The following is a 22,367-nucleotide window of genomic DNA, read 5'->3' on the forward strand; positions in this document are numbered from 1 at the left end:
TTTATTTATTAATGTTTAGATGGAATTGTTTGGATCTTAGTTTGTGCCCAGGTGATTTCATTGTTTCAAAAGTGTGGATAGGTATAGAGTGAGAGTGAGTGAATATTCCCCAGGTTGCCTGTTGAGGACTTTCAGAGCTGCAGGTGCCCATCACATAACCACAAGCACAGCCACGGCTCAGTGTGGGATGCCTTATGTTAGGCCATAAGATATATTTGTGATGTGAGAGAATAGGGCCTGTGGGATCCTTGGGAAGGAAAGAGAAAACACGAGTCTGCCAGTCAACCTCCAAGACTTATGAGAAAAGATGAGGCAAAGAGTACTCAGAGGGACACAGTTCATTTTAGTAGATCAGATCTGACTCCATGGTGTGCTTATAAATGTGACACGTGCTTAAAGATGGACATACTAGTTGTGTGGGGTTGGTTGTTTTTTGTTTTTTTTTTTTCCTGAAACAACCACCTGTTTCTTCTTTCTTTCTGGTAAAAATAATTAAATAAAGATTGTTGCTGTGCATTCCTCTCAGTGTAATAGTGTTGCACTCTTGGTGTTTTGCATCCTCCTTAACAGAGCTTTTTGCAGCCCCTACTCCTCTTTTTTTCCTACTCTCTCTGCTCTTTCTGTTTTGTCTTGTGTTGAGACTCTTGCTTGTACATAACTTCTGATCTTAGTACTGTCTCTTCTGAGAACCCAGTTACTCCAGCATCTCTTCTGTCTTTAGTCCCAGAATCTCACATGCACCCAGTCCCAGAGACATTTTCCAATGGGAATTATGAATTATATCCTCATGATCATTTCCTAAGGTATCAGTAAAAGTTTGGCCATTTTGTAATAACTATAATGTGAAAAAATATAGAAGTTTTTTTTGGTTTTTTGTTGTTTTTTTTTTTAAGCAGATGAGATGAATTTAAAAGCTCTTCAGTCTTGGTGGAAGCTACAGCAGATGCCATTTGAGTGTGAGTAAAGGAGCTGGCACATTAGCAAAAGGAATTTTTCATAGAAAGCTCTATGGGCTACTTAGATAACCTCTTTTTAGTCATCCAGCTGTTCTCGGAGTGAGTAGCCATTGCAGGTGGAGATGCTGCACGTGCTTTTGGCAAATTTAAGACACCTGGGATTTGCATACTATCTGATATAAAGCAGTCTTTGTGATGCCTTGTAGAGTAGATGTTTGCATAGATTAGAAATATAAATCTGCCTTTTATTTTCTGCTAGCTCCTCAGAGGGAAGGCATCCTTTCAACCATTTTTTTTTTTTTAAGTCTTTGTACAGTGTCGAGAGTAAACAAACACGCTCTTGTTCCAAAAACAGAGAACCCACACACTCTTATGGCTTTCTGAAAATGTGGGTGCAGTGCTGCTTTCTGTATCAGTATCAGACGATCCATGTCCAGTTATGGTGGGTTATCTTTTTTTCCTTCCATTTCCAAGGGAAAACTGAAATTGCATTTTAGTTCTCACAGTATCTCTTTCTTCACACGTGATACTGCTGGTGCCTCCTGTGAACGAATGGATGTGTGCTATGGTCTGTGTGTTTTTCTTCTTTGGAAGAAGCTTCCAGTCTCGTAGCTAGTAATGTCTGCGCAAATGAGGTTTGCACTGCTGCAGATTGGAGCATGCTGCTACAAAAAGGAAGCAGTGACGTGGTTGAGTAGGATATCCGTGGTACTGTGTGTGATAGTGGGGTTTGATCTGTCTGTGTAGGAAGAGAATCCTGCAAAAAGTATGCTGTGCTGCGTTGGGTGCTTGCCCTGACTTCAGCTCTGGGCTCTGCGTTGTTCCCAAAGAGCTTGCTGCGCAGCTTTTCAGTGAAAGAAAGCCCTGAATATTTGGAAGGAGATGCCTGCACCTGCATAGAAATGTTTGCAGGTGGAGAATTGGAGTCAGTAGCTGCCAGGCCTGTTTTTTTGGAGGGCCTGTGGAAAAATCAGCCTTAAATTTATCCTCCTTTAACTAAATAAACATCTATTTTGTTTTGTTTTGTCATCTTAGCTCGCTCTTCACCATTTCTAGCTGTTTGTTTTTTTTTTTCTCTTGTTTATCTTTTAAGGAAATATTTTTTCACAGTCCCCCACCTTTATCTTTCTGCAACTGCTGGATGATGACTTTGAAAACAAGTATTTTCTAAGACAGATATAGCTACAGACCTTTATGGCTGTGTGAGTTTTTACATCACTGCAGGATGAAACAGAGAAGAAAATACGTGGTTTGTGACCACTTTGTTTACAGGGGAAAAGGGTACAGGCAAATCCATTTTTATTTTTTAAATTGAACTCTGGACTTCTTTTCCTTCCTTTCCTCTTCAGATTTCACCCTGCCTCTGTTCAAAAAAATCCTCAAATGTCTCACCTACTTGAGCTTGTATTTATGTGACTTTTTTTGAACAAACAAAAGCTGCACATCTTCATATATTGCTAGCTTTTAATACAAGTGCAGTCAGCTGGGTTTTTTTGCATCGATTACTGCTATATTTAAATGGTGCTTTTAATTGCTTGTTAAGGTTGGATAACACATCCTTGTGTGCCCGTCTGGTTTTGTGGCAAGCTCGGTGATGTGGAACTCTTTTGACTGCGAGGGTTATAAAGTATATTAAACTGCTTTTCTTTCCATGCTTGGTCACACCTCTAGCTTGTGGCAGTCTGAGACGTCTCTCTGTGTACCTCCCTGTTCACAGTAGTTGATTTAGCACTGTGGTGACTCCATTGTCTGAAATAAGTATTTTTGTATATCACAGTGGTCAGAAAAAAAACAGCACAATGTGTACCATACAGTTTGTTTGTGACAGCCCTGACTTTGCTTTGCTGAAGTGATCAGCTAGGATGGGTTGTGGCCCATTTGTTCATACACCTCTGGTAAACCCTTAGGATTTTTTAATGGCAGTTCTTAAAAATTCAACAACAATTAAAATATATAGAGAGAGGGAGAGTGAAAGAGTAATATCATATAGGATGGCAGTACAGAGGTGTGTGATTAAGTTGGATGGATAGGCAAATGGGTGAGAAGTGGGAGTGTGGACTACTTAAGAACAAAGGCCAGAGAAATGGTCTCTTGCACTTGGAGAGTTAAATCTGAGTTTAACAATTCAGTATTAATGCTGTAACTACTTTTAAAGTTTGGTTTTCAAGCAGAGGAAGCCATACTGCTTTGCCCAAATTTTTCTCTTCCAAAAAATACTTGTTGCTTCAAGTTTACAGTGCACTTTATCCAGTTATGGTTTAAGAGTATGCTTGCTCCATTAAGAAGACAGTGTCCAGGAGTAGGCTGTGTAGCTTCCAGAGAAGCAAATGCAAGCAATTTCCATCGCCCTCTTTTCTAGCAAATGTCCTAATTCCTGTGCAGGTGCTGATCAGCTGTGCCATGCTTATGGGGCAGTTCTGGTCACATCACATGGGACATGACACACAGCCCTTACTTGGCACAATAAAGTGCTCTGTGGCCTGCCCAGTGAGAAAGAGGAAGCACCTCCTCGCCAAGAGGGCTGTGCACTTCAGCATAGTGAACAACATATGAAACTAATGATTGGAACCGTTTTGTGTTTTTACCATAGTATAAGCCAGTATGAGTTTCTTCTAATAGCATTTCCAGCTCTACCATTCTGTATGCTGACAGTGTACACGTGTATTTGTGTTTTAGAGCTATCAGTGGAATGTAACTTTGAATTATCTTAATGAATTAAGACGATAATCACCATACACAGTATTATGGTATACTGTGGTATAAGAAGGACCTAAAACTATTAGAGAACATCCAAAGGAGGGCTTGAGGATAATGAAGGGCATAGAGGGTGAGACATGAGGGTTGGCTGAAATCCTTTGTTTAGTTCAGCGCAGAGCAGAGGAGCTGAGGGGAGGCCTGATGGCAGCAGTAGCTCCTCACAGGGAGTGGAGGGCAGCGCTGAGCTCTGCTCTGTGCGACAGCGACAGGGCTGAGGGAATGGCATGGAGCTGTGTCAGGGGAGGGGGAGTGAGGGCTGGGGACAGGTGCTGCACCAGAGAGCAGTGGGCATGGAACAGACTGCCCAGGGCAGTGAACACGGCCCCGAGCTACAGTAGTTCAAGAAGCATTTGGACAGCGCTCTCATACATCGAGTTTGAATGTTGGATGGTGCTGTGTGGAGGCTTGGAGATGAACTTGATGATCCTTGTGGTTCCCTTCCAACTCAGGGTATTCTGTTTGTGTTGACAGCAGCCCTCCTCCATCTCAGTTTCTGGTTGGAGAGCTCATGCAGCCAGATGTGCTGCTTTTCAACTGCTTGCAGGCTGGATGCAGTCGTAAGAGCCCTGGTTGGCCACCCAGGCTTAGACAGTCTGGAACATTTCCATTTTGGTGCTCCTTTGATGGTTTTATTGTTTTAATTATTAGACTTTTTAAATATTAGTGGCTATTGCAGCATAAAAAAACACGCATTAGGCTTGTAGTAAACTTTGTAAACAACCTGATACTTAATAAGCCTTAATTATGTTTTTGGAGAACTACAACAACAAATAATGTGCAGTGCTTGCTTGGTCTCTTCTTGCATTCGTATCATTATGTGTTGTTTTGCTTTTCGGTAGTATTCTTGTTTGAGGAGATTCGGGGTTTTTCTTTTGGCTTTGTATTTTAGTGAATGTCTAACATAAAAAATAAGAACTCCTTCAAGATTCAACATTAATTCCCTGTTTATAAAATAATTTGCTGAGGAGGGCAAACCCTTCTCCCTGCTGACTTTCTTCAGTGAATGGAGAGCTTGTTCTCTGTATGTTGATTATTGAAATCTGAGCTCTTTGTGCCAGATATTTTAAGAAGCTGTTGATGCTTAGATCTAATCTATTACATTATATGGTGCTTTTAGACCAGAAAGTGAATGTGTTTTCACGTCTGTGGTTGTGCAGTACATATGTAGCAATTCTAAAAAAGCATTGCATAACTATAAACACAGTTTTGGCTACTTCAGCTTGCATTTTTGCTTTAGTGTGTTTTGAAGGCAGGCTGTGATGGTTAGAAATGTTGTAACAGGGATATCTTGGCATTAGACAGTATCACATTTTCATCTGATCATGAGGAAATAATACTTATTTTATGTTCTTGGGCTTAGTCACGTATTCTTACGTCTCTCTCCCATGATGGAAACTATTAAATTTCAGTAGATCTGACACTGTTAAAGTACTCTAGGCTATTTATTGAGCCATTTAAATGACAGCAAATTATGTTTGAGTTTCTAATTCTTAAATGACAGCATTTACAGATTGCTGGAGCTTCCTCATCGATCTAGTGTAGACCAGCTTGAATTCACCCATGCCAGTTGGGGTGGTGGAAGTATTCACATAGCTTGCACTGAATGCTGAGCAGCTCTTGTTGAAGAATGAGGAATGTGAATAGGTTTTACCATAGTTGGGAACCAGAAGTTATTTAGACTTTAGGAAAAAATTCTGCACTTACATAGAATGATGTATAATTTTATTGTCAATACTTGTGACTTTTGAGTTTGTTTGGATTTTTCCTTAAAATTTACAGCTCTTGAAATTATGTTAGTGTATATGAATTTCATTTAGGGATTCCTTTACATGTTCAAAACAAAACTCAAACCAGCTCTGTAATGCAGCAAGGAAATGAAGACAAGAGACGTGTGACTCCAAGTATTCTAGAGCTTTCAATAAACAAAAGAAAAGCATATCTAGATGTGTTGTTTTTAAATAATGACATGCCTTTGAGGGGGTTCATTCACAACCCCTGAAACTTGACAGAACTTCATTTGTAAATTCTCTTCTACTTAAATTTGTGCTCTTCTTCTTGGCTTGAATTGTTATCTTTCTTGGTCTTTGGCTTTTTCCTGGTAGATCTTCCTGTGTCATACACACACAAAAAAAATCATAGTTGTACTGTTAACAGTGTACCTATTTTGTGTGTATGCTTGTGGAAAACCACTTGAAAGTCTGCTTATAAGATCTGAATGTGTCTGCTGTTCTCACTTTGTGCTCATAGCAGGCTATTTCAAACACTGCTAAAATGTGATTTTTACATCTTGCTGTAATCTACAGTAAGAAACCTCAGGAAAATTGCAACTAATTTTCTTTTTGAAATAAAGTGAGAAATTGAATCTTGCTTTCTTTGAGCCTTATGGATAGTAACCTTCTACTTACATAACTGGGGGATTTGAGAAGTTGAGTTTAGCAAGGCGGCCAAGCAGAATTTACTCACACATGAAGCACTTGACAAACAAACTCCAGCTAGGTATTAGCTCTCAAGAGCTATGTCATATTTAAGATCTAGAGGTATGGACAAACAAAAAGCAAACTTTATCGTAGTTTCATTTCTAAACAGAAATAATGTTCCACAGACTTGAAATTCAAATCTAATGTTTTCTAATAGACAAAAGCACACCACCATCTCCATGATGGATGTGGGATTCATTCTGTCTGAAGCAAAGGCCAAGAATTTTCTGTAAAATTTAGTGAAAAAGCTTCTGCTGTAGTTGTTGTTGGAATGACTCTTAACAGGGTGATTTTGATGTGTTTTGTTCCCTGAGGTTGTCTTTCTCACATTCATTAAAACAGATAGATACAACTATAAAAGCAAGTGGGGTTTGGGGGGGGGGGGGGAGTTATTTCCTGTAATACAGAATTGCTCCTTTAGGCTTTTACTTTTTGCATTGTAGGAAGAGGAAAAGTAATTTGAAGTAATCTGTCACTGAATTTGAGTGACACTTTCTCAGCACACATACATGGAGTTTTTAAACGTTTTTAAAGCTAGAGTTTCTTTTTTAGAAACCTTTTTTTCTCCTTGTTTCATTTACCACTGTCATCAGGAAAAGCACTGAGAAGAAATAACACTGGTTGATATGATTTCCTTATATCTTAAGAAATAAAATAGCAACAAAGGCAGGATACATGTTGTTCCTTGGCTTTGCTATGCAGCAGTTATGAGAGTTAAAGATGTCTGAGGACAGTGTTGTTTTCAAATGGAAAGGCTTCAGGAAAACACACAGCATTTCAGGTCCTGTTATATTGTCTTTTCAGTGTTTTCATTCTCAAACTACATCCAGGGGCTTGATTCTGAGTTGCTAGGTGTTTTTAGTCATGTCTGCCATTGGTATTGGCTGCAGCAAGCATATTTAGGGCCTGGAAGCAATAGGCAAGAGAATGCAGTTCAGTGTTGTGGGTGTGTCGTTATGTTACATCAGTGTAATGTCTTATATACAGGCATTCATCTGAACTGGCATTTAGCACAAGACAGAGGACGTGGTTTGTCGTAGTAATAAATGTAAGAATTAATTGGCTAGTCAAAAAATAGTATATATTTTAATACACTTTTATGAAAGTAAACAAGCTGATGGAATTCTAGAATCAAACGAGTGACATGCTGGTACTAGAACTGTTTCCTTTTGCTTCCTTAATGGTGGGGAAGAAAGAGAAAATGAAATTCTTATTGCTCATAAAGTAGAAAGAACATTTGCATGAAATGAAACAGCTGTAAAATAAAGGCCAAATGATACATGGTTACTTATTAGAAAGGACAGCTTGTCATCCATTTCACTTGTGATTGCTCTACCAAGACCCTGCCCAACTTTTCCGAGCCTGGTTCTGATCTCTGCATTAATGACATACGCATAATATCATCTCCCAGAAAAGAATGGCTCGTTTTTAGCCAATTTGTCATTGCTGGACAGAAGAAGGGAATGTGTTAGTTCACCAAATAGCTGTTTTTAATTTCTCAGTTGCAGCTTACAGTAAGAATCTTCAGAGTTCTACCGAGAATGGCTGGGATATCTACTATAATGGAGCAATTTTGCTTCTCCCTCTTTAAGAAAAAGAAAAGTAAGAGGGATTCTGTTTAATTCTTTGTTTTATGAGTGATTGGATAGGAGAAGTGGAAAAATGGAAAACACTTGTCATCCCCAGATACTTGAGTCAGGGATGTGCTCATAAGCCTTTATGTATGTCCTGAAATAAAGATGAAAGGAAACATCCTCTTCTAATCCATGAACTGTGCAGTTCACTGTCTTTGTCATTTAAACTAGTGGAAAGTGTGTGACTGCCTTTTTCCCCCTTAAGGTGTAGTAGCAATGCATATCATTGTGAAATGGGTCTGTCCATTCATTAAGTAGCACAGTACACACAGTGCATATCATAGTGTACCTTAGAGGATGGTATGCTGCTTTTGACTTGTCTACCAGGGTAGCTTAAGGCGCTAGTTTAGACAGATGAACAAGTTACCTAGACTGGGGCTAATATCCCTATTTTATCTTTCTACATGCTGCGGTAGCAGTGAGTAGTCCTCTCTTTAGTGAAGTGCAGATTGCTGGAGGATGTTGCTGGGTCTCTGTGACCCAGACTGGTCCTTTTGTAGTCATGCATCTTCTCTTGATGAGCCTCAGGAGTAAAGGTTGCTCCAGACTTCCTGTGTAATCAGTGGGAAGAAAAGGGCATTTCCAGAACATGATTCAGGATTCTTCTGTTATGGATCGCTTTCCTCAGGTGATTCATCCTTTCTCTGCTGCTTCTGTCAAAAAGGGAACTGCGGCTCACTGGTCTTCTGTTAAGGAGCCTCAGGTAGATGTATGAAATTTGGCTACAGCGTCAGAAAGAATCATTTGGGCCTGCAACCTCAAGTAAACAGACCTTTGCTTTCGATTGGGATTTTTTTTTTTTTTTTTTAATTCAAGACTTCTGTAGACATTAGAAATCTTGGTTACAGTAGCGTTGCAAGTCTTCAGTTAAATTTATTGAATTTTGATGGCCATCCTACAGGCTGGAGCAAACGTTATGTTCCTTCGCTATTGCTAAGATGCAGCGTGTTTGAAATACACCCTTTTTCAGGGAGCTGAATAGCTTTAATATTTTTTTCCCTTACTGGCAGAGTAGAAAGCTGCAAGCTGCAATTGGATGGCAGTAAAATCCTGAAGTCTCTGAGTGTGTTTAAAAGAAGCATTTGTGTGGAGGCCCTTGTGCAGCTGAAAATCTCAAAAAGAATTTGGCAGAAGTCTTGGTGTCAGAAGATGGCACATTCCTGTACAGTGAAATGTTTACTGGTTCCCTGTTTTATCTTTGGCAGCTGCTTTTGCATTTGATATCTTCAGCTGTTTTGAAGCTTTTACAAAGAATAATTATTTGTTTCATGAAATGAATCTACTTTACCCACCCAACTGGGCAATGATTCATATACTTCTTTGGCAACATTGCCCATTGTTATCAGAGCTGCGTTTGCTTCTGCAGGATTGTGTCCACTCCTGTAAGAGGGAACTTCTAACATCTTCTTGGGCCATAATTTTATTGCATGGTTTGCTGATGTGCAGTGACTGTTTAACTATTCCTGTGAAAACCCTGCAGTCATCAGTCTTTGGGAAAGGGAAGCAGCCTGAGTTTTCATGTTTTCTGCTAACTTTAGATGCTTCAGTAATGGTTTCACAGGAATGATCTACTGTACCGTTGACCCAACACATAGGCGGCAACTTCATTACGTCTCATTTCACTGTTGTCTTATTACCGGAGATGTATAAAAATGTAATGAGTGAACTGGATTTTAGCTCCACACAAAGTAAAATTCTCCTAAATACAGTAGAACTTTATCTGAATGTTGATTACATGAGACAGGAATACTACCTGAAGGTTTTATTAATTTTTGTTGTTGTTTGTTTGAGTTCCATAAATACACAGTTTCCCTCAAGACTAGCAGAGCCTTTATTTAAAGGTTTTTTTGTGTGTGTGTCTAGAGAATAATTTAGTAGACTTATGCTTGTACTTAAACCAATTTTTTAAAAAATTATCTATTTATTTCCAGTATTGCAGAATATGAGCTAGAGTACACACATGTTTAGTTAACTCACCACATTTTTTTTGCGTGATATTCCAACCTGCTTGGCCATTAACCTGGCTGGCTACCAGGAGAATTTTCAAACTGTTGACTCATTTTGCTTCCACATGCAACTTAAACCACCTTTTCCCACAGTGGAGACAGCTTGAAGGTTAGCTGCGTATACTCTTCAGGGTAGAGAACAGCATATTTTGAACTGAGTCAATACATGTGAGTAAAGGAAATAAATCGAAGCTATTATTCACGTTATTGTCTAATCTCATTTTTGCTGAAATTTTGCTGGGTTTCAAAATAGGAAAAAAACAAGCGGGTTTTTCTGTGTGTGAGCTCTGTTTCCTCGGAAGGATCCTGTGTGGAAATGGAGGATACTGTGTTCATAAGGAGGTGAGGGTGGAGGCAGCAGTTTTTAGACCAATAAACAAAACAAAAACTGTAAAGTACTGTAGGGTGTGCTTTCTTGTTTTGTTTTTTCTTTTTCTTTCTTACAGACTGCACAAAAAAGGTGAAGGAAGTTTAGCATGAGTTGATTTTTCTCTAGTCTTTGATAATTACTCTAGCTGTGGAGCCAGTTGATGAAAAAGAGATCTGGGTTTAGTTCCAGTGTTACCACTGTCAGGGAAAGTTGCATCTTTAGTTTCTTTTTGTTTGTTTGAAGTGGACTGGGCTGCAAGAATGTATATACTGCTAATCATGCATAGCCTTTAAGAGCTAGATAAAAAAAAAACAAACAGTACATGGCATTGCTACAGTTGGTCTGCTGAATAATTCAGCTGACTGAATTGGTTCCATTTTGTTTTTTGATCATTTAAGAAAAAAAATAGTTAAGAGAGCAAGCTTCTCCCATACTGTAACCTCTGTAGCCAGATATGTCTGTCTCAGTTCAGGAGGCACAAACATGTAGTTAATTATGTGAGGATTCTGAAGTCAGTGGGACTGCTGTGTTGAACAATAAAACTATTTCAGCGTGTGCTAAAAGATCCAAAACAGATGGATTGTGCAGCATACTACTTTTAAAGAACTATGGCTAATGAACTCTTCAATCCCAGATATTTTAGTCTATTGTTTCCATGTAATATTTATGCTTATATTGAATGTCATTTTTCAGCTGAAAATTTTGCAATTTTTGTAGTCTTCCTCTGGCCTTTAATAAAGGTTAACTGGTGGTGTCACCAGGTCTGGCTTTGTTGGACTCTAACTTGAAGGGAGCATACTTAGCCTTTGCTTAGAGATGAGGCTTGTAAAGCAAGAGAACATGGCTTCCCACATTTTTTACTCTAAACGGTGTGTTGGAGTTGTGTACTGTATAATTCTGTAGGTATTTGGATTAACCCTGATAAAATTATAGGTGGTTGTGAGGGAGTTTATTGTGCTTATAAATTGTAGTGGGGCTCCCTGTAATTTGTTATAATTAATTCAAGAGTTCAAGGGCAGAAAATCAGGATCAGGTTGTGGCATGCCTTCCTTTCTTGCTAAAGCATGCTATTACTAGCCTTCTTATTTAAGGTTTGGCTTCATATTTGTGGGTTTATTTGAACTCAGAGTATCCAAAAAGTATAATACACTGTTTTTAAAAACAGAGTAGATCCTAGGACAGAGAATGGATCTGTTGTGGTTGGGGGTTCCTTTTTAAATATAAAGAAATTGGTGGATACCAAAAAGTTGCATCTGCTGGCTAAGCCTTTCAGGGAAGCTGTACGTGTTTTGGAAGGCTCGTGTCATGTCTGCAGGCCTCAACAGGGACTGGGTGCATGTAAGTGCTTGTGGTCTATTAAAAAAAAAAAAAGGCAGGATAAACAAAACACTCACAAAGCACTTCTTTAAAATCTAACCTCCCTTCTCACAATGGCCTTATCACTGGGACAGGACATGGTGCTGGTGGCTAGAGACAAAAGGTGTCTGAAGAAAGGCAGGGCCTGCGAGCAGCAGCATGGTACCTCATGGTTCTGCTTCATCCCCCAATTCCAGCATACTGGACATCCCCCAAACTCCAGCACTGGACAAACCTCCAAATTTCTTCCATCTTCTACTGCCAGTAAGAATGCTGAATAGGATAGTAACCCATGTGCCACATCTCCACATTTCCTGAACACCTCCAGGGACAATGACTCCACCCCCCATCCTAGGCAGCCTGTGCCACTGCCTCACTGCTCTTTCCAAGATACGTTTCCTAATATTCAACCTCCCCTGGAGCAATCCTCTTGTTCTATCACTGTTACCTCAGAGAAGAGGCCGACCTCCAACTCACTACAACTTCCTTTCAGGTCATTGTAGAGGGCAATAGCCTCCCCTGATTCTCCTCTTCTCCAGCCTGAGCCATCCCAGTTCCCTCAGCCACACTGCTCTCAGAGCAAGCAAGTTTATTATTTGTCTCTTTGCTTGCAAATTGCATGTCAAAACAAATGGAAATGCCTGTAATTGTGAAATTACCCTGTTTTATCCAAATTCTCTTTTCTGCCATTTAGCTGTAAACTCTTGCTTCTAAAATGAGAGAGACTGAGAGATGAGGGGGTAGATATGAACTGTCTTGTGATCGAGATGAGGGGATAGATACTCATTGTGTTTTGATCTCCTCTTTCAGTTGTACAAAGACATAAAAAATGATGCTAACCCAGCATTGTTCTAACTTAATTGGAAGGGGAAAAGGAATGACACCAATCTTTCCATATGTTTAATTTTTAGTTTCCGTCATCTTTTCCACTCAGCTGCTGAAGGAAACCAGGATGTAGGAGAGTTGGATGCTGTTTTTGAACAATCCCATTTCTCAGTTACCTGAAGCTAACCTTTACCTACCATCTAGGGTTGTTTGATCAAGGATTTCCTATCCTAAAAACTGTTATGACTGTTTTACTGTTGGCATTGATAGTTTGCACTTCTGAAGGAATATCCTTCTGCATGTGTGACAAAGACTCTTTTGTCTCCTTCTTTATTCTGGCAAGACTACTGATCTTTCTGACGATCTGCTGCAGGGTGTGGCAGACTTGTTTTCAGTAATATCCTTCCAAAAATATTGTTCTTTGGTAGTGGAGCACAGCCCTATTTTTTTAATATTTTTTCATAAATCCCAGATAAATGGCTATTGTCTAGTGCTGTGAAACATCTGGCTTCCGCTGGGAGATAAATGGATGATATTCCAGAAGCACAAGCTAGAGGTGGTGTTTATCAACATCATCTAAGTTTTTTAGAAAGGCAAAGACAAGACAGTAGCACTGCATTACTGTCAATGACATCATCAATGTATGTACAACTTTTTTAAAAATGCTTTTAGATTAAGATGTGCTGATGGAATCTTTACTTGCAAATGTGTTTCAGCATGCTCAAGCCCAGAAATCAAAACACCAACTTTGCCAATATACTAAAGATTGTATCTGAATAGACCAACCTTATCTACCTGCCTTTATTTATTGCCATTAAAAATGCAGCTCAGTTTTGGAGTAAATTTTGTTGCAATAGCAAGTGACTCGCATCAAATAAGCAATATCCAGTAAGCAGCATTCTTGACTGAGACTTAGGAACAAAATCTATATCTCCCAGATCTTCCTTGGTTTCCTGTCTGACTTACTTCACCAGCCACATGCCTCAAATTCTATTCATGAAATAAGGCTAATTCTATTTAAAGCATGTTTTTCTCAGATAAGCAACCAGGAAGAGTTAAATATTATCATTTTCTCAAACATGTAATAAATAAAAACAATATTTTTGTCTTTATCAAATAGTTCCTTTGCTCCCACATTGAATAGCTGTAATCTGACTCATCCAGCTCGAAGGCTGAGAAAGTTTGAAAGACTACATGGTTAATATTAAAAGAATGAATTTCTTTTAAAAATGTAGCATGTACTTTTCTGTGGAATCCTGTTGCTATTTAAGCCAAGATCATGGCACATTTTAAGGGGTAAAAAGAATAAGAAAGTCACAAATATCAAAGTTAATGCTCAAAATAATTGTAGTTCATGATAAAAGTCCTCTGTTCATGAGAAATTTCTTCCCCTGTGCACAGATAATTGCATAACTGTATGCATAGTCTCTGTTCAGAAGAATATTACCATTCTGAGGTAAACCTAAATAACCTGTGTCAGGCTGTTGTTGTGATTCAATGAGAATTTTATTGTCTCTCTAATTCTTGAAGATCATCTTGTACTCTAATAGATTTTTTTTTTTATTATTTCCATTTTATTTTATTTTTAAAGTTCAAAGAGAGCTGAATCACTTGCAGGCCAATCTCGCTCTCCTTTGAGTCTTGAAGGCTTTTTATTTTGGACATATGAAACAGTAAAGCAGTTCTCTCTTTATCCAGAAATGAAGTTGAGTTACGTAACTGTGCAGTTATCCAAGAGATAGGCTTGGTGCCAAAATGGTACCTAATAAGTTATTAAAAAAAGTCAAGCCAGTAATTGCATCATTAGAAACAATTTTAAAGGAATTGTACCTCTTGGATAACTAATGTTTTCTGGTGCTTGTGTGCATTTTAACATACTCATGATAAAGAGTTACTGGTATTGAAACAAACAAATTTGTTCATGCTGACTTGAAGTTTCCAGGGAAACACATTGACTGATTAAAAACAAAATTTGAAAAGTCTTTGATGCTGTTCAAGAGACACTGCGTTTCTGAAATCTTTCCTGTCCCTGAGGTATAGAGAGTAAAAGCAGGGAATAATAGCAAAGACCTAGACTGATCAGTACAGCACTTAAACAGTACTAATCCTTCCTGTCTCTAGCCTGTCATCTTTTTATATAGATATATATTTGTATGAAGTAGATGGATTTTAAAACCCTTGATCAGTAAGCATTTTTTATCCTGTTTTTGTATGTTTTCTGTCAGAGCTGGATATTGCTTGATAGATCTGATAATGGGTAGCTATTGATGGAATATTTACCCGGTGATCCATTGTAGAAGTTAATAATAGGAAAACAGAAGATAAAGTGCACCAACAGTTACTCTGCAAAATTAACCCATACTCTTGCTTTTTTAGACCGCCCTTAAATATCTCTGTATAGATCTGACTTCCAGTGTTGATTGGGCCAGGTTCTGCACGACTGACTGTATTTAGAAATATTCCTTATTGAAGAGAGTGTAAATAAAAAAAGCTGAGTTACTTTCAGCGTATTTAGAAGAGCAGCAGACAGGATATATTGGATAATCAGTAGTGATTGAGCAGTACGGGGAAGTCTGTGACACTCTGTGGATACCCATGTTCTTTTTTGTGAGAGCGAGAGCAGAACAGGAAACTTGGTCTTGGGAGGTCTATGCAGAATTGTATGGGCAGATGGAGTTTCCATAGGTTTACACAGCTGCAGCTGAGTCAGAATGTGGGTATTGTAATTACATTTCAAAACATTACCCTTATCTCCTGTTTCTAGGGTTTTTAACCCTCTGACGTATTATGTACTGCTAAAATGCAGATGTTGATTCTGGAATACAAATGTTCTTATAACTGTCCAGTTTTCTTCAGAAAAAGTGTGCTTTTCAGTGCAATAGATGCAAATGTACTCTTCATGTATTCTGTGATGGTTAAATAGAGTTGTGGGAAATGATACCCTTATAATTATGGCTTTGTTCAGACTTGTTGTCCACTCCCATTCCCTTTGGAAATAGCTACAGGCTGGCAAACTGTAGTAGCCTTCGTTATACTGAGTACCCAAAGGCTCTGCTAAAAACTGTTAACCCAGAAATGAGGGTGAGGGATTTCAGCTGTCAGTCCACTTGGCTGTGGTGGTCTCTCTTCTTCTTTGTGCTCCCCTAGTATCCCAGACTGACTTTGTGTGTAAAGCTTTGTAAGTTTTAGCTCTGAATTTCTTGCCTTTTATTATTTGGGGGTAAAGTTTGCTAACTTTTCTTTTGTTCAGTTTCCATGTGCTTTCCTAGCTAAACCACTTAATAAGAAATGCATGTTTTTATGTGCTGTTCTGGAACAGCTTTCCTCGGTGAATGTATAGCCGAATCATTTTTAAAATGTTTAATTGCCTTCAAATTATAGATATACTTTAGCAACCTAAACAAAGAGCATTCTCAGCTATAGCACAGTGACATAATAACAATGTTTAACATAATTTCAGATGAAGGAGCCTCAAGTCCTAGATAGAATATGGGCCAATTTCTGTTCCCTGTTGACTGGGCAGAAATCCTGACCACAGTTTTGCAGAACAACTGAGCCATGAATCTGCGGCTCCTCGAGCTATTATAGCCTTTGAGCAGAGCTTCCTTCAGGGCATTCAGTGACAGCTCAGCTCCACCTCTTCCTGGACGTTGGAATTAGTGACTCCATGCCTTATGTGACTCCAGTCTATTAGTAACAAATCCTTGTATCTTGTTCTACTACAGTGTTAGAAAATGCAATGCTGTACCATAATATTGTAGAATATTGCTGTTACGATTTTTGAGCATGACCTGGTATTAGATACAAGTTTGCACACCTTCAAATGGGCATCTTTTCCATAAAGTAAGTGCCAAGTGATTTCTTGAAACATTTTTCTAAAGTATTGTCTAAAATTGCAGGTATAGCACATCACTTTTCCTTTTTACAGCTGTGGTCACAGTATTTGGTACTAGATTAACTGCTTTGACATCATATTTTTCATGATGGTTACTTAGATAACCTGAACTATGGTTTCTCTATGGTTTTGGGGTACTGCAATTGGAATTATGGCTTCATGAAAGCTGGTGATACTCTCGACTTTTATAGAGCTAAGATGTCATGGTAGGATTTTACATTATTTTGATTTTCGTGTAGTTTCTTAACTTTGTGTCTGTTATAACAGTAGTTCTAACTATGTAGAGCTTTATGGAAGATGGAGGATTTTCCTTCTGTTCTGCCAGACTAGAACGTGCCACTCATGCATATATATGTACCTGTGCCATAAATTGCATGCTTCAGGATTCCAGGTCTTTAAGATCAGATTCAGCAAACACTTACTCACCTGTGTACTTGACAAAGCAGTTTAATCAGGCTTGCATGAAAGCATGTGTGTTTTCAGAATTTAGAGTTAGTCATTGCAAAGAATTGCAAACAAGCTGACTTGTCTCTTGGGCTAGGCAAGTGTGAAGCCTGGGGCTGAAGCACAGGTGCCACGCTGAGAAGCAGTATGATTTTACATTGCCTCTCTCCATCAAATTTCAAAGTTGGCCAAAGATTTAACCTTCATGATTCTGTGAAAGCCATGTCTAAGCACTTCTGATGAATATTTTCTTTCCTTTTTGACAGTGTTATTCTTACTCCTCTCTGGGGGAAGTGAGAGGGAAGGGGAAACCTAAAAATGAGTACACCAACAATTATCTTTTAAGTGCACATAAAATCTGTGAACTCAAAGGGGATCTTTTCAGACATTAAAATACATCCAGAGGCCTTTCACTGAGAGAGTTGCACTGCTTGTAGCTGCCAGTGGTGCTGCTGCCTTGAGTACAGGTCTGTTCAGAGCGTTGGTGCTGTCTAGTGGCAAGTTACTGCATCTCACATTGCTGACATAAGAATTAACTAAGGAGGAGTGTAAAATGCTGTATTTGATTAATATCCCTCAAAGAATGGCTTGGGTTATGCTGGTTTTTAAGCATGTAGTTATTTTTGCTAATGCTTACGCAGAGTTAAGTGGTAATGTTTTTGAGTGTAGTTAAGGTAGTGCAATTCCTGTGACACATGTGATATTGGAGTGGCTCTTCATTGCAGAACAGTGAATTGCCTTGGTACCAGGAAAGTGACTTATGTGCGTGAAATCATTAAGACAAGAACTGTTTATATTCTATTCCCAAAGGTTCAAGCTTAAGGTCAAATGTGGTGTGCTAGTTGCAGCTGAGTCCAGTTAGGCATTTATTGTTCTTAGTCTTCTTGACTGCTATTCCTCTGCAAAGGTCATAGGCTCTGAGTCTGGTTAGTATCCTTGCGTATGACTTTCTTAATCCAGTTCTGACACAGTGATCTGGTTTTGTTCAAGCAATTATTTTAAAATCCATTCTGTTTTGAGGGGATGCCCTCTCTATTTTGTACTGGTGCAACCTTACTTCAAGTACTGTGTGCAGGTTTGGGCATTACAATATAAGAAGGATATAAAAATGAAGAGAGTGTTCGAAGGAGGACTAAGAAGATGGTGAGGGGCCTGGAGGTGTGTCAGCAGTGGCTGAGGTCCCTGGGTTTGCTCAGCCCAGAGCAGAGGAGCTGAGGGGAGGCCTGATGGCAGCTGCAGCTCCTCACAGGGAGCGGAGGGCAGCGCTGAGCTCTGCTCTGTGTGACAGTGACAGGGCCCAGGGAACAGCATGGAGCTGTGTCAGGGGAGGGCAGCTGGGGGTTAGGGACAGGGTCTGCACCAGAGGGTGGTGACCTGTAAAGGGCATCCTAGCCTTGTAACCTGGTTAAGGTGGATCAGACTGATGTATATGTTCACAGCTCAAGAAACCCCTTCACTTCTTCATTTGATGACTTTTGGGTTTTCTGGACTGCGGGTTAGCAAGGCACATCAGTTACTGTCAGCAGGTCCAGTGGTTGGGTGCTTGAGACTGAGTGGACATGCAGACTGGTATTACTGGAGTGGTGTCTCCAGTTTTGAGCTCTGAGTTGATGAGCTGCATGTCAATTAAGCAGGAATTGTTATTGGGCTGTGGGCTGTGTGACATATGCCTGCATGAGAAATTTAAGCTGATGGACACTATATTATTATATTTCTTTAGCTCCACTCCATTTTATTATTGGCACAGTAGTGGCTGCTATGGGGCCCAGCAACTGTGGCTGTAATTTTCTCAGCTGCCTGTCTTGTCCCTTTCTGATTTTAGTGCCTGTGCAACACAAGTAGCTCAAGCAAACATGTATTGTTGCCTACAGATGAAAATGTTGTGGCCTGTTAACAAAGCTGTCTTCACTGGACTTTAACAAGTCTGCCTAACACTGCTGCTTTGATCAGCTGTGCTACAGGTCTGGTACAGTTTGGTGGATGGAAGGGATGCACAGATAGTAACTTGTTAAGCTTTTGTGGAAGTTGTCTTTTTTGTTTGCATCTACTCTTTTGCAAATATAAGGTGAAATATGTAAGTTCTACTGCGTGGTTTAAACTCACATAGTTTACCTTGTGATTAGTTGTTGATCAAGTTTGTAATATTAGAAATTGGTTTTGCTTTACTGTGTCTAAGTCAACATTACAGATGAAGACTCCAATTTAAAAAAAAACCAAACACAACACTTCTATATGGGCCACAAAGTTACACTGGTCAACCAAAGTATATTGCTGACATTCCTTTTTTCCTATCAAAATGGTGATAGTTGAGTTGAGTTGAGCCTCTTTGTGAGTTGTAGAATGCGTGGTCTTCTGTAACTTGTACAGAATTTATAGCGGAGCTTGTCCCAGCAGATATCCTGCATCTGTGTGGTTTAGAACATCTAAATCAAACTAGAACATCTTATTTTCCTTTTCATACACCTGGAAACATTGCACATATGGGGATCATTTTGATTTATTTTGCTAACATGTGTGTACCTTATAGATGATGTGGAACTTCTTAAACCACACACTGACGGCTGTTTAGCTGCCTGACATGTTTGTAGTGAGTTTTTCTTGCTTTAAGTAGTCTCTTGTTCTGTAGAAGTTGTATATACATACTGCCCTTCTGGTTTGTTTCCTTTTCTGGTTTGTAGATATCAGTATTACCTACAAGTGAAAAAGGACATTCTTGATGGCCGATTGCGTTCTTCATTGGAGCAGGGAATTCGACTAGCTGGTTTAGCAGTGCAAGGTAAGATGACATGATCTGCTTGCCATTTTTTCCAACTAGGATATTTTGCGTTGTTCTAGATGTTGACTGGTAGTAACTAGGGCCACGTATGACTCCTATACACAACAGCCAGTTTTTTTTTACATATTTAAAATTGCGTGGGTGGACTGCTGTTGATGAAATGCTTGTAGCCTGAGGGAGGGAATGGTGGACCACATCACAATCTGCAACTTTCCTTTTTTCTGAAAGCCATGTTGGTGAATTTGAACAAGACTCCAGTTCTAGTTCCAGCCACAAAGTACTTTACAGTAATGAATTTGCTTCACATTCTCTGGTTTAAAGTGGAATTACATCAAAGAGCATAGGAGCAATTTTAATTTTACCTTTAATTAAAAACTCATTTTGCTGTGTAGCACTATCTGCAATATGAAAGAACACATGACCATAATTGTTACATGAATTATAAATTAATAAACTGCTTTTTATTCTAAGCCTCCTAAGGACATCAATAAAAGTAAGATCATACATGTACATGGGTAAAGAAGGAAGCCCTGTATATGTAGAATGTATATTTCAATCTATCCACGACTATGAGAATTCAAAGTACAATTCCAACAATCATGCACTCAGCACTGCACCTCTGGGGGAACAGGGACAGGTACATACATATAATAATAAATGAGAAGATCTAATTCTTGAAAATTACAGGTTCTTGGTACATCATGTCCTAGTAAAATTTTTATATCTGAGAATCTGACTCTTAAAATACAGTTTTTGAAAATATAGAACTTTCAGAAAGTTCTAAATGAAGACTAAGAATCTTCATTTTTCCATTTGGAGTAAGCTTTGTAGTTGCAGGGGTGCCAGAGCAGCCATGATCTGCTTCTTGCTGCCATTGGTAGTTTTTAAGATGCTTTGCAACTGTCTTGAAGAATAGGTTTTCAAAGGTGTTAATCATCGTGCTCTTTTCTGGCATTGAGAGAACAGCAGATAAAAATGAAAACCTGGGTCTCTGCAGGTCTGTATCAGCTTCCTTGAATGTTTGAGAAAGGTATCAGCAACCACTTTTTTTTAAATACCCTCAAATAGTACTGTCAAATAGCAGTACCTAAAAATAATGCCAATTATGATTAAGAGTAATATTAATATGATTTTTATAGGGCAGTTGTTCTGTTGTAGTATTTTACTGCTTGGTTAAAGCTTGAAGGAAAAATGTTTCCTATTATATCTTGATGTGTTTTATGAATAATGGAAAAGATGTATACAAGTTTCTACTCTAAATCTTGTAATATGAGAAAATTAAACTCTGCCAGTATATAAGTTAATGATAAATAGGTACCAAATATGTTTCTCTGGTCCTGTTTCTTGAAGGTTTTGCTGACTTTGGGAGCTAATCTGTAACATTTTGCAGTAGTCACTGTTATCCTGAATTTTCAATGTAATCTATAGTATTTCAAAGGCCATTGCATCAAGATCCTGCACTTAGTCTTATTTGCTTTATTCGTGACCTTGTATTACTCCCTTTGTCCTTTCTGTGTGATGCAATCAAAGATATTTGAAATACTTCTTTTAAACTTGCAGAGTCTGTTTCATGTCCATTTTGATTTCTTTCTGTTTATGTTAAAACATAACTCTGAGGTGAAAACAAAATGAAACTGCATTTTTGGCATCCTGCAATACATGAAGTTGTCTAGAAGCTTTGAAAGAATGTTTAGTTAATATGATTTATGGTGGGGATTTCCACCTTCTATAATATAAGAATCTTGTAGATGGCGTTTGATCCACTTCAGTTAATATGAAATAGAAACCTCCCGGCAAGATATTCTTTTGATATAAGATTGTTGTGTATTTAACAGATATATATTCTTTTTCTTTTTTTTTTTTAAGTAGTTTAGCCCATAGGAAGCATTTTCTACAATTTTGAAACTCTGTTGGTTTGTTGACAATTCATTTTTTAATATAATTGACTTGTTGATCTTCACTTCCTAGGCTGTAAAATTAAGCATTTTTCATACAATTATGTAGAATTGTAGCAGAGGTAGATTAAATTCTTTTCTCCTGGTTAGGACTGGGGATATTGGAGAAGCAAAAGTATGTACCATTTTAAAGAGACAGGAGTATCGTGGTCTTGTCATATGGTTGTATTAATTCATTGAGGTTACAGTTAGAAAAGAACCTCTTGCACTCCTGATGTTTAAGCACTGCAAATGGTCATAATATAAAGGATCAAAAGAGAGAAATTGCTTGTTGGCTGTTATTTGATCTCTTGTAATAGCACTTTTATTTTCAGACCTCCGTGTTAAAAGCTAAAGTACAAACAGAAATCTTTGTTCTGGGTTGTGGCTTCACAGAGAACTCACCCACTTGAAGTTAAGCATCTGCGCAAAGGCTGAGTGTGGTCTTAACATGTGTAAAAAGTGCTAAAATGAGTAATTGTCTTGTTTTTTCCAGCGGATTTTGGAGACTATCATCAGTTTGAATCTCATGACTTCCTCCGAGAGTATGTCTTGTTTCCTATGGTGAGTTCCTTATCCTCCTGTCTTGTGGTCTTTTATGAGTAATTTCTCCATGCCTCAGAGATGGCTTTGTTGATAACAGAATAAAAGCACCAGCACTGAATTATTAATAGCGGAAATAAACTTTGCTCTGCAATATACTCGATTGCAGCTGGATGAATAAGTGCTATAGAAATTTAGCCCTTTTTCAGTTCCTGTTAAGTCTCCACTGGGAGTAGACATCAACAAAAAAGTGTACTTGAATCAAAAAACCATTTGCAGCTCTATAGAGTGTTGTATGTTAACTGTACTGCAGCATTAGTAACATGGCCAAAAAATGGAATACAAAAACTGCTGATGTAATAAGGTTGTGCCACAGGACAAATCATGCAATCTT

At 38.6% G+C, this 22,367-nt stretch overlaps 1 protein-coding gene across 3 annotated transcripts in view; it reads left to right on the forward strand.

Moving 5' to 3' along the window:
- PTPN14 (protein tyrosine phosphatase non-receptor type 14) overlaps positions 1–22,367 on the forward strand; it is a 103,075-nt gene that overhangs the window by 47,796 nt on the left and 32,912 nt on the right. For all 3 annotated transcript variants that reach the window (XM_031595714.2, XM_090135051.1, XM_090135050.1), the window contains 2 exons: positions 19,399–19,496; positions 21,927–21,994. In XM_031595714.2, the coding sequence (XP_031451574.1) occupies positions 19,399–19,496; positions 21,927–21,994 (166 nt within the window). The remainder of the gene's footprint in view (positions 1–19,398; positions 19,497–21,926; positions 21,995–22,367) is intronic.

The sequence above is a fragment of the Phasianus colchicus genome, chromosome 2 (genome assembly GCF_987193195.1).
Source record: "Phasianus colchicus chromosome 2, bPhaCol1.hap1.1, whole genome shotgun sequence".
Taxonomy (NCBI): Eukaryota; Metazoa; Chordata; class Aves; order Galliformes; family Phasianidae; genus Phasianus; species Phasianus colchicus.